At 28.4% G+C, this 13,247-nt stretch overlaps 1 protein-coding gene across 3 annotated transcripts; it reads left to right on the top strand.

Annotated features, from left to right (window-relative positions):
• Positions 1–944: 944 nt before the first annotated feature.
• LOC105149437 (solute carrier family 23 member 1) lies at positions 945–12,994 on the top strand. 3 transcript variants are annotated; one of them, XM_087404778.1, is made up of 13 exons: positions 945–1,232; positions 7,320–7,448; positions 8,104–8,261; positions 8,818–9,023; positions 9,124–9,250; positions 9,856–9,976; positions 10,206–10,461; positions 10,669–10,797; positions 10,880–11,038; positions 11,601–11,680; positions 11,922–12,063; positions 12,134–12,278; positions 12,355–12,994. In XM_087404778.1, exons 1-13 carry the CDS (start codon positions 1,200–1,202, stop codon positions 12,404–12,406), a joined length of 1,737 nt encoding a protein of 578 aa, XP_087260904.1. In that variant the 5' UTR covers positions 945–1,199; the 3' UTR covers positions 12,407–12,994. The 3 variants fall into 3 exon arrangements, with proteins under 3 accessions (XP_087260904.1, XP_011060160.2, XP_087260905.1); XM_011061858.2 differs by having other exon boundaries at positions 10,206–10,389; XM_087404779.1 differs by lacking the exons at positions 945–1,232; positions 7,320–7,448 and adding an exon at positions 7,465–7,713.
• The last annotated feature ends 253 nt before the right edge of the window (positions 12,995–13,247 follow it).

Raw genomic sequence — 13,247 nt, forward strand, 5'->3', positions numbered from 1 at the left:
TAATTTATTTAAATTTAAGCAGCAATAAAATCGTAAAAAGATGATATCGTAAATAAATTACATAGAGTTTAGAATTAACAAGCAAAAAGCGTTACATAAAATCAAGATAATTCATATAAATTTACAAGATTATAGCAAAGCACTTTTCTGCAATCAGATATTGTAATAACATTGAAAAGATAAAAATTGTATGCATGATTATTTAAATAAAAAAATCAAGATTGATTAAATAAATTTCTCAAAATTACTTTTGTTTTGAATAATCATGCTTAATAAAAAAAGTAATAAATATATAAAAGTAATAATATATAAGAAGAAATTTAGAAGTACGCCATTGATTATTATTCATTGTCGACCGTTTCACAGCCCTCTGATACATAATACGGTGATTAACTTTATTTTTTAAATGGCCAACGCAAGAAAGCGCCGAAACAAAAGTGATATATGTTATTATATTATTAGGTGTTGGAATTAATTCGTAGCGTTTTTTAATGAAAGAATGTTATTTATTTCACATGAGCATTAAAAAATACATTAATGAAAGTACTTCCCATCACTTGTAAAACGCTACGAATTAATTCCAACACCTAATATTATAGAATGATATAAGAGTAATTAATATTTTTTGGTAGACGTAGGCATTTGTTTTGAAATTTGAGAAAATAAAATAAAAATTAGAGATTTGTGAGTCTCACAACCTCATACTACCTATAATCTGAAATGAACTCCTAACAGCACAAAGTTGCATAAAAGTTGCAGCAACATTATATGTTGCAGCAATATTCTATGCTGTATGGAACTTAATTTTTTTCGCCTTGCTATCCTCATATAAAAGTCTTTGTCTCAACTTCCCCCTCATTCCGAAGATGCTGACCGATCTCGTTATTAAACGGTTGAACGTCTGCAATTATATTATCCATTATCGACGTCTCGCGCTTTGCTCGGAGGGGATAGAAGGCGCTATGGAGAATGCGAAGCAGCCGCTTAATAGAGACAGACATAGGCTGCGGATCATAACAGTACATTTAACAGAAAATCGTGTGATATATTTTTCGATACGTCTGATATATTTAGATGTGAGTGGAAAGAAACTTCGCGCAACTGCTTAAATATATGTACACCTATCAACGTACTTTCGCTAGATTTTCGAATTAGATTGGTTGCTCGATCGGGTTTGTGAGACCGTATTTTTTGCTAAAATGTCAGAAATCAGGATGTCAATGTGCGAATTGGTGAGTAATTTTTGTGTACTCTTGAGCAGAAATCGACAAATATTAAAGCACTTTTGTTAGTGTCGCCTTTTCGTTTTTTTATGAAAAAAATGTACAGAATGTCTGATAAATTAATAAAGATAAATTAAGAAAGATTGTTTTACTTATGATTAAAAAGTAAATTACATTTCTTTACGAATCGAGCATCAGAGAATGTAAATTTTTTGTGGTATAATTATATCAATGAATCAATTCTAATAAAGTTCCACTTTAGAACTTGATATTAAAAAGCGTTATATTGACGATTGCTAATAAATAAATAATAATTAAAAATTGCAAATCTTCCTCCATATAATAATTTCTAAAGAAAAACAATTGCGAAATGACCATTAGACAATCTAATTATTATTAATAGATCAAAAGTATGATCAAAGCAGAATATATCATAATTAAACAATACTGATTTACAAAAATTCTGTAAAAATTCTTTTCTCCATATCTTAATTTTTATGAAAATTTATATGTATTTACAGCTACTAAAAAAGAATATAAGATTAAAAAATTCTATCGCTCACAGATTTTAAATAATCGAGGACTTTATTTTGGACAAAAAGTATAAATAATTTACAACTTTTTTCTTTTATTTTATTTATGGAATAAATATTAGGTGTTGGAATTAATTCGTAGCGTTTTTTAATGAAAGAATGTTATTTATTTCACATGAGCATTAAAAAATACGTTAATGAAAGTACTTCCCATCACTTGTAAAACGCTACGAATTAATTCCAACACCTAATACATAAGAATTATCATTCAGATTTGAGTAAATCTTCTCAGCTAGAAATAAAGCGATGTTGAATCAACATCGATTCAATGTCTGAATTAGCATAGATTTCCATCTCATTTTTTGCTATAAATTAATAAAATCGTTCGATATTACCAATAAATTTTATGTATTTTATGTCTTAAAATTGTATATTATAAAAGAAACTTTATATCATCACATTTTCATTGTAAAAGAAAGAAAGATCTTAAAATTACTAAAATTTTCTCCAAGCAAAAATTTAAAAAACGAATAATATTTTTTCCATAGTATTTTTTAACATATATGAAAAAAAAAATTAATATTATAATGCTAAGAAGTGCAAAGTGCTGATAACAATAAAACGTTTTATTGTTATCAGCAATTTTTCTAATGCTTCTCAGCATTATAATAAATGCGTACTCCAAATATTTCGGTTTTCTTTATTTCTGTACAATCAGATCTGCATGTATATCTAATATCTATAATATTATCTATAAATATGTATATATATATATATAAATTAACAATTAATTCTTGATAAAAATGACTCGCAGCGTATTACACAGAAAGAAAAAATTTTATATTAAGGAATTGTAAGAATATTGTAAGATTATGTACGAATTTTTAATTTAGAACGATGTTTATATTATTGTAAGATTGCATTGAAAATGACTCGATTGGAGTTGAAACGTTTGTTTTATTTTATTTTAATTGTTTTGTATTAATTTTGCTTATTTAAATTAAAATTCTTTTATACGTTATTGGCTCTTTACCCTTCTTTTATACTACCTTTTGTTTATAAGTACAGAGCCTTTTAATTACTTTTAATTATAAATAAATTGTAAACTATATGAACTGTATAACATATTTATATACATATATATCCTAGTAAACAAGAATGGATTAAAATGAATTGAAATTGTTTTCTATTCGAATGCGAATTTTAAAAAATATGAATACTTTTTTTTGGATTTAATTGGATTCAATTGGATGCAGTTGGATTGAAAAACTGCATTTCCTATTCAAAATTTTGAATTGAACAGTATTCACAATGTGTGTGTTGTGCATAGAAAAAGCTAATATTATTTTTAGATTGAAAGATATAGAGATATGCTCCATGCAATTCCCAATAAATGAATACAAATGCATTCAGGATTGAAAAACATTCATTTTAACATTCGTGAATCAATATTTCTGAAAATATCTGAATCCATTTCAACTCATTTTAATCCATTCTCGTTTGCTGGGATAATATATAGAAAAAAAATTCTAAATATCTCTAATAAACAGCACGGACATTGTTAAATTTTATATTTATCTTTACATAAAAACCTATAAAATCTAAATAAATTTTACATCATTGTGATCTATTTCCGATACGATGACATATCGAATATTTATTTCGATACATATCTATATTTCGTAATCTTCTTGCATATACAATTACATTATTTTTCGGATTAATAATAAATACAGGGCATATAAATCAAACACAAGTTCTACTCAAGTAGCACATGCAATATCTGCAAAGCATTAAAAAGGCATTAAAAAAGTATATAAGCGCTGTATTAGTGCTTTATAAGTGCTGCTGTGCTACTTGAGTGAGTGAGAAAGAGAGAGTGCAATTATCTATGCAACAAGTCATTGAAATAATTCATATGTACATGAAATGAGACGTTTTGACTTCGGATTAAATCATCTTCAGTATTAATATGATTATAAATGCCATATATGTTTATAATGACATTTAAGATAATTTAGTCGTGTCATAAATTACATTAGCACATAATATTTCAAAAAATTTTATATTCAATCTTCAAACTTAATTAAACTCTTTAAAATTTTTCTCTTTTATTGTTATATGCAAAAGTTCATGTTATAAGTGCATGGAGAAATAAATTCAGTGGTTTTTTATCAACTCCTCTTACATCTTGCAAAAATCAATTTTTCAGTAAATAGTTAATCGATCTTTAAATTCGTCTTTTTATATTTAATAATCCTTATATTATATTTGTACTTAAAACGTATGTTTAGCTTATATGTGCTTGTATTAATTATTGACAGAAAGACATTATCTTTTATAATTTTATTTTTGAATTAAATTATAATGCTTCATGTAAGCAATGGAATCTTCCCTATAAACCTTCTAACATGACATCATTGAGGAAAGTTCCAGCTCGGAAAGTTTCCAGATATTATCGACAAGTATTTAATGCATTTGTCAGAATATGTCGGTCGGAGCTTTGTTTGCTTAGTATGAGCATCGCAATCAATAAAAATACGAGATGAGAATTACTTAGATATACAAAGATACACTTCGTGAGATAAACGCGTCTAACGCAAGAACAGAGACTATAAAATATTTTAAGATTTGATTTTGTTTTGGTTATCATTACAGCCACGAATAATGTAATCATATTAATTATCACAGCCACGATTAATGTTTACGTGGAATGCTATAAAGTTAATAAGTTAATTGCTGATAAATCTTCCTTTCTGGAAGCAAACGTGAAACTGAATTTTCATTCAAGCATGACTGTTCGGATAAAAAAGACGCATCATTATGTAATGCTTTAACAATTCTCGTTTTTTTTTGTATTGATCTTATTCCATTAATACTAATTAGTATCGGTCGGCGCATACCATCACAGAAATAGTAAATTTTTTACAAGAGATAGATATTATCAATAAAGCTTATGTAATGCTAAAGCAAGTTTATGTAACAAGTGTTGAAAAAAGATCTAGAAACGTTCACGTCCAAGATACGTGTACATAATAACTCGCGGAAGAGAATTAAAATTTTTATTTTTATTTTCTCTTAAGTAATGTCATATAATTATAGTAGATTTAGATGTTTTAGAATATTTCATATAGAGAGAAATGCTGGAAAATAATTTATAATTTATAATTATCGAAATGAAGTGCTTGATCCTCACAAAAACTGGTAGTTCTTTTTCGTGGGATTTATTATGATAGCACATGTATATTATATTATAACTTCTCATTAATATAATTTGCAGATTGCATTATTTTAATATAAAAATTTCAATAACACAATTCTCTTAGACTTTCTTAATTAAATTAAGTAAAATATAGGATTCTCTCTTGTTATTAAATACAGGGTGGGCCATCTATTGGTACGTTTTTAAAAATGCGATCAAATGAGCATACATTGATATTTTTTATTAATTTTTTTTTTGTTGTGAAGCTAAAAGTATCCGCGTCAAGAATGAAAAACGATTTCGTTCATGTGGCTCCCTCTACTGGCCTTACAGTATGCCATTCGGTCACCCCAATTATTAATGACATTTTGGACTACCTCGGCGCCAATTTCACTCAAAACAGTCGTAATATAATGTCATCCACTAACATCCCTTTCTCACGAACTTTCCTTACCAATTTGCGTATAGCTCCTTCGGTGGGTGCTCTATCACGACCCATATTTCTTTTCAAAATTCGTACAGTTTCGGCGACACAGCACTGACTTTGAAAATAAGTTTTTAAAATTTCAAAACGCTCTTCAAGAGAAAACATGTTGTTTCGTGCCGCGGACGGTATGACTAATAAACTGTCAAAATTTCGGGTCTGTAGCTCGTTCGGTGTTGCCATACGACGAAATTCAAAAACGTACCAATAGATGGCCCACCCTGTAGAATTGAGATTAACAGGGCAATAAGAGAGAGAAAATAAAAACATCAAATTTAGAATACTTAGAGAGTTAAAACAGTTTGCCCAATAATCGTCACGTTAACCAAAAACGTTTAACTTTGAAAATTTATATTTTTTAGATTGAAAAATGAATGATAGTTATTTTAGGTTATTTTAAATCAATTTTTTATGACGAATAAAACGTCACTCTAAAATTCTTATACCTATTGCCGTTGTTGAGAAAATTCTTCGTAAAAATTAGAAGGCGCAAATGTACGAATTATCGCTATACTGCCATAACAGTTTGCCCAATAATCGTCATGGGTATGTCTCACAAATCGCCATACATGTTACCTAAAAGCACAAAATACTAAAAGATAACGAAAAGAGATCTTTTTTAAGTTGTCTTTCCAACAAAGCGAAAAGATATCTAAAAGACGAAAAGACATTATTTTTAAAATTGTCTTTTTAGCAAGACTAAAAAATGTCTATAAGACATCTTTTAGTTTTGTCGGAAAGATATTTTAAAAAAGATATCTTTTTGTCATCTTGCTATGGTTATCATCTTTCTATGATACGTAATTTTTCTTAATACATGTAACTCTCTAATTATTTATTGTAAATTTGATATTTTTATTCAACTTTTGTTGCCCTGTTAATCTAACAATTCTCTTAATTAAACTAATAAATTATCTTAATTTATTTAGTATAAAAGCTTTTATTTCACGCTCCCGAATTTAAGATTTTATAGAATATTGAGACAGACCTCTCACAATCATTTTTCAATTTGTACTTAAGTGACACTGGTGCGATTACTTGACTGACCATCATATATAGGGTGAACCAAAGTCGTTTAACCAGCTTTTTATCCTATGAGAAAATTATCGACCGCATGCACGTTATAATCCAATAGAAGTTGATTCTAGAAGTTGATTGAAGTTGATTTTCTCATAGGGTAAAAAGTTGATTCAACGACTTTGATTCATCCTATATATGCCAACGATGCAACGCATCAAGAATATAATTGGGAAAATAATTTTCCTGATCTACTGGGAACTCTTTTGATTTTTTAATTTGTTGCTGAAGATGCGAATTCGCAACGTTCAATTAAGTAAATTGAATAAAGAATATTTATTCACAAAATTAAAGAACATTAATTAATTACCGCTCCAATTGTTACGCTTGGACTCTCATTAGCTCTTGTTCTTTATACATTTTAATTTTTTTACAATTTTGTGAGTTCTTTAGAATTTTTAGAATCTTATTTATTTTTAATCACGATTATATTATACTTTAAGACAAGTGTATATATCACATGAAAATAGATGTGTTTTATAAAAAAATCACGTCTTACTGTTTTTCATATTTTCATACACAATAAATATTTTCATATAATAAATTTTCATAATTGTAAATCACAGTACGTGAATTTTATAATTGATAATTACTTAATATATTCAATTAAATTTTAAAATGCTGAATATAAAGATGTTATTTTGTTTTAAATTAATTTATTTTTCGATAAAGTTTTGTAATATTAATATTATGTTTTAACAGCGGTTTGCCTCATAATATATTTTCTATTTGATATTAATTTTTGTAGCATTTTAATTGTGTAGATATAATCATCATTTTTTTATTTTTTGATCTTTTAGAATAGAGACAATTCAACGGCCATTCCAATAACAAAGGAAGCAATAAATGACACGAACAGAAATTCAGAACTTACTTATGGTATTGATGACGCTCCGCCATGGTATTTGTGTTTATTCATGGCATTACAGGTTTTGTATATCTACTTTTTTGTTTTATTTCCATATTTAATTTTTATTTGAACTGATTAAACGAATTATTTAAAATGTATATACACCTCGACGTTATCGACCTCATATGAATAAAAATGCAACAAATATTCCAAAAAAGAGAGTAAAAAGTACAAAGCAAGCGTCATATGATTTCGTACAAATAGGAAACTTGAATCTTTTATTGCGAGGCATTTACTTTGTGAGATAAGAATGGAGACGCGTCTACGTTAAGTATATGTTAAAAGTATGTTGCAACATCTTACGTATTATCTTGTGCTATAAATTTTATAGTGGGAAATGTCATTATTTACATGATTTTTGAAAATATGTACACATAATACACACACATATATATATATATATATATATATATATATATATATATATATATAATCTAATATAGTTGTTTAACTTGATATCATTGAACAAGTAATCACATTATTGAATGAATTAGGAGACAGAAAAATAGAAAGAGGAAGAGAGAGAGAGAGAGAGAGAGAGAGAGAGAGAGAGAGAGAGAGATACAGTACTCATACATAATTAAACAATTCAAAAATAATTTTCTGAATCTAGTGCAAGTATTATTTTTTTTATTATTGAAAGTGCAATGTAAATAAAACAAATGTTTTTCTAGCATTATTTAACCATGATTGGCGCCATCGTTTCTATTCCTTTCATTCTGACGCCAGCCCTCTGTATGGCCGAAGATGACCCTGCAAGAAGTCATATTATTTCTACTATGATCTTTGTTACTGGTTTAGTGACGTTTATTCAAACTACTATAGGATGTAGGTAAGTGTATAAAATTCTATAATAAGACAGAATATATTTATAAAGTTTATTATATATACAGTAATTATTGCATACGAATTTTTTTGGTACAACAAAAGTTAGATACATACAAACAACTACTATTATATAATATATTATATAATATATCCAAATCAATTTTTGGCACTTATCTCTAATACTTTAAAAAAAAAATTAAAAAATGTGATTATGTCTTTATAAGTATAAATTAAATAGAATAATAAAATTATGTATTATATTTAAAAAACTAACTAAATAATATTAAGAATCTATTTATAGTTAATTTTAAATGAAGTTTATTTTATTAGAATTTTTTATTTTATAAATGATGATTTTTTTATGTTTTCGCTTAAAAAAAAGATCTATTTTACATTGTCCAAAAATTCTTACTAAAGAAATATCTGTTTTTTTTTAAGCCATCTTGTTCGCTGAGAAACATTTATAATATGTTCTAATGACTATTTCCACTTGCAAATATCACGCTGGTAGGAATACTGATAACAAATTTTAATCGTAAAGAAATGTGTGTTTGCATTAGGTTGCCATTGGTGCAGGGTGGTACCATATCATTCTTGGTGCCAACTTTGGCGATATTGAATTTGCCACAGTGGCAGTGTCCTGCACCGGAAGTTCTCGAGCAAATGTCCCACGAAAACCGCACCGAGCTCTGGCAAATCCGAATGAGAGAACTATCAGGTGCCATCGCTGTTTCCGCCTTGTTTCAAGTGATCATTGGATTTGGAGGTAAGCGCCTTTTAATTATCAAATCTGTCGCGTAATATAATTTTTGTTCTCTTTATTTAATTCATCTTTTTATTTTAAAATGTTAAAAATGCATTTACAGGTATCATCGGATATTTGTTAAAATTTATAACTCCGTTGACAATTGTGCCGACGGTTTCGCTAGTTGGATTATCTCTCTTCGAAAACGCAGCGGATGCCGCATCTCAGCATTGGGGCATCGCAGCTGGGTATGTTTGTACGGCATAAGTGATATATACATATATGCGTGTATATATAATAATATATATAATAATAATTACGACTAAAAGGTTTTCTACAATAAGCCATTACCTAAGCCGTAAATCTTAAATTGTAAGAAATTGATCAATTACAGCTGTCGAATGTTCAATAGAACAATAAACGGTCTGTAAATTTCATTTCGACATGCTCTTTGATATATGATACTGTCTGGCTGATTGATTATTCAATTGCAGTTTTTTTAGAATAAACCTTCGTTCAAGAACCTTGGCCGAGCAGACGAGGACCAGACCTGCTTCATGAACGGCCAGCTATATTTTGCCACGTTCGCCGCGTTCGCTTTCATTTGTATATCCTTCTCTGACACATAACAAAACAATTCTCAAGCCAACTTTATACTCATTTTATCATCCAGCATTTCATTTCATCTTCGGGAAATGCTCGTGAAAAGCGACTATAATTGATCAATTTCTTGTAGCTTAAAAAATTTTAAACTCAGATAAAGGCTTATTTTTAAAAGCCTCTAATTCTTACGATTAATATCTAATAAAATTATATATCTTAGGATTTAATGAATGCTCGTGTATATTTTTAGAACAATAATATTACTGACGACATGCTCTCAAATAATGGTCAACATTCCATTTCCGTTTTTAATATATCGCAAGGGCCACGGACTCCACGTTATTTGGTTCGAATTGTTCAAACTCTTTCCAGTAAGGATTAACAGAGATCCTAAATTTCGTAATGATAATGCGAACCGTAGAAATAAATGGTGATTCTTAAGCATTTCTTTTTATGTTTTTTTTACTTAAAGATATTTATATTCGTAGAAATTTTGTGTCTATTTACGAAATTGCAGATCGTTATTTTAGAATAAAAAATTTATATATGAAAATATCGTCAATATTTACTCACGTATATTTAGAGTACTTGTTGTATTAGGTTTTGCTGACGATAGTTGTCATGTGGATAATCTGCACCATACTAACAGTGACTGATACGCTACCGTTTGGTCATCCCGCTAGATCGGATAGCAAATTGAGAATTATAAGCGACTCACCCTGGTTTCGGGTACCGTATCCTGGACAGTGGGGTGTACCTACCGTAACATTATCAGGAGTACTTGGTATGCTAGCAGGAGTATTAGCGTGCACTGTCGAGTCCATCAGTTACTATCCGACCACCGCGAGAATGTGTGGTAGGTATATTAATTTTAGAAATGATTTCTTCATTTTTTCCTTTTATAGCCATTTCTCATTTATGAGTGCTAATAATGAAGTGATAAGGAAGAATCTTTCTAGGAAGAATTTTTTATCATTAATAAAAACGACCTAAATAGAATAAAACTTGTTAAGAATAAAATTTTTGTTAATAATGAGCTTATGATTTATTGAGAAACTTTCAGGAGCTCCACCGCCGCCGGTTCATGCGATCAACCGTGGTATCGGTATAGAAGGTCTGGGTACGATACTGGCCGGACTTTGGGGTAGCGGCAATGGCACAAATACATTCGGCGAGAATGTCGGCACAATAGGTAACGATTATACATTTTAACCGCGAGTTTAATGCAGATTTTTGGTGTAACAGCATTATCTGAACGTAATGAAAACAATTAGGGGTCACCAAAGTCGGCAGCCGCAGAGTCATACAATGGGCGTGTTTCCTGATGCTCCTGCAGGGTATAATCAGCAAATTTGGTGCGGTATTCATCATAATTCCCGAGCCGATAGTTGGTGGAATATTCTGCGTAATGTTTGGAATGATTTGTGCTTTCGGTGAGCATAAATTAGTTCTACGATACGTTCTTAATTGCAAAATAATTTATTTATGAATATTAAACCTCAGAGTAAAAGGTGCATTCAGATGTCCCATAAATAAAGTATATATACTCTTAAACGAGATATATATAATATAAATCAAATATAAATAAAATGTCAATATGAGCTTCCGCAGTTGTTGGTGCGTGAATAATTTATGAAGCAATAAAATATATTATTTACGCATTACTAAATATCAAATCGCTTATATTGATATTTTACTATATTTGATTTATTCTCACTGCCATAAATCTATTTTTATTTTTATATATTAATTAAATTTATTAATATTTTTTAATATTAATTAAAGAGATATGTAAGACTTATATTAGAAAGATTTTATGAAAAGATAGCAAATTTATTTGTAGTACTTATAATTTAGATGTATAAGAAATTAGAAAACTGTTTTTAATTTAAAAATACTGTTTTCTTTCTTTCTTTTTATTACTTATTTCATCTTTTATATATTTTCTTCTTTATTATTTTTATTTTATTTTTAATCCGCAGTTCTTTTTTTCAGGTCTGTCGGCATTACAATACGTTAATCTCAATTCCTCGAGAAACTTATTCATTTTAGGCTTGTCCATGTTTTTCCCTTTGGTGAGTACACTCCCCAGGATACGAATATATACTCAATTACATTAATTTTTGCTATTTACATCCCTGCAGCATAATTTATTGGAGAAACGTTGGTATATATTGGGGATATATTGGGCCAATGTTGCGCCGATGAATTATGCTGCTAAGAATGCATAAATACTTTCATATAAATTACATATCTATATACATATATTTATAGGCAAGAGTGAATGCACGCATGTGATTTTATGATCTATTTCAGGTCCTGTCGAAGTGGCTGATTAAATATCCGGACACAATACAAACAGGAAATGCCGTGGTGGACAGCGTAGTCACCGTATTACTCAGCACCACTATTCTAGTAGGTGGTGCATTAGGCTGTTTACTGGATAACATTATCCCAGGTACTATTGATAAAGGTTAATAATAAATGGGGTATTTACTTATTGATTTATTTATATTTAAATTTATAAGGTAATGCAAAAGATCGCGGCTTGGAAGCTTGGGCAAAAGAAATGGAATTGATTGATGGCGCGATTGACAAAAAAACTGAAACGTCTGATGCTGAATACGTCCAGAATACCTTTGATTTTCCGTTCGGAATGAGTCTGCTGAGAAGGTGTTATTAATACACATTATAGATTTTATCTATATATGTATGACGTGCAGTTAATATTTAAATTAATATTTTTCAGATGGAAATGGACATCATATGTACCGTTTTTACCTACTTACCAAAAATTATAAGTGCGTTAAAATTAAATGACAAAACTGTCTCATGTGCATATACTTGATCTATCGTAAGATATGATCTTTAAATTGAAAAATGTGACATGTAAAAAATCAACAAATGTGACACCACAATGTTACACAAAATTTTATAACACATAATTATTGTTCCTAATCTTAATTTCAGCCATATCATATTTGCTTTGTCAAATCATGAATAACAATTTCTTGCATGAAGGTCTTCTCTATCTCTCTTTCAAGAAAGATAAAAATTTATATAAAGATAAAATATTATAATTGTAATATAACTATACAAAGAAATTAATCATATTGATACCTAGATGTGTATTAATATTACACTTTTTTTTTTAAATCGAGAAATAAGTAATAGTTAGAAACTTTAGAAATATTGAAGTGTATGTAACAATCATGTAAAAATCAGTTATTTCAACTTACAATAGTTAATTTGATATTTTTAGTTAATTATGTCACTTTTGCAATAAGGATTATGTTTATCTCTTATATCTGTTAAAAATTATTTACATTAAAGTTGTGTAAATATTTATTGTTATTGAATATAATAGATATATATTAATTTCTAATACCTATATTTATTTCTTTTATTTCAAATGATACAATATATGTATATATAACTTATATAATTTTTTAAAATTATATATTTATATATTTAATTTATTATAGTATGTAACATATAAATTATATGAACTTAAGAAAGAGGAAAGATGAGAAATATAAATAAAAAATTCAGTTGCAAAAAACAAATCTTTCTTTTATAATTATACGGCACTCTCACGATTCTACCGATCGCGCAATTGTTTTCATAAGTGAGTTCTCGCAT

This window comes from Acromyrmex echinatior, chromosome 3 (assembly GCF_024713525.1).
Source record: "Acromyrmex echinatior isolate Ae372 chromosome 3, ASM2471352v2, whole genome shotgun sequence".
NCBI lineage: Eukaryota > Metazoa > Arthropoda > Insecta > Hymenoptera > Formicidae > Acromyrmex > Acromyrmex echinatior.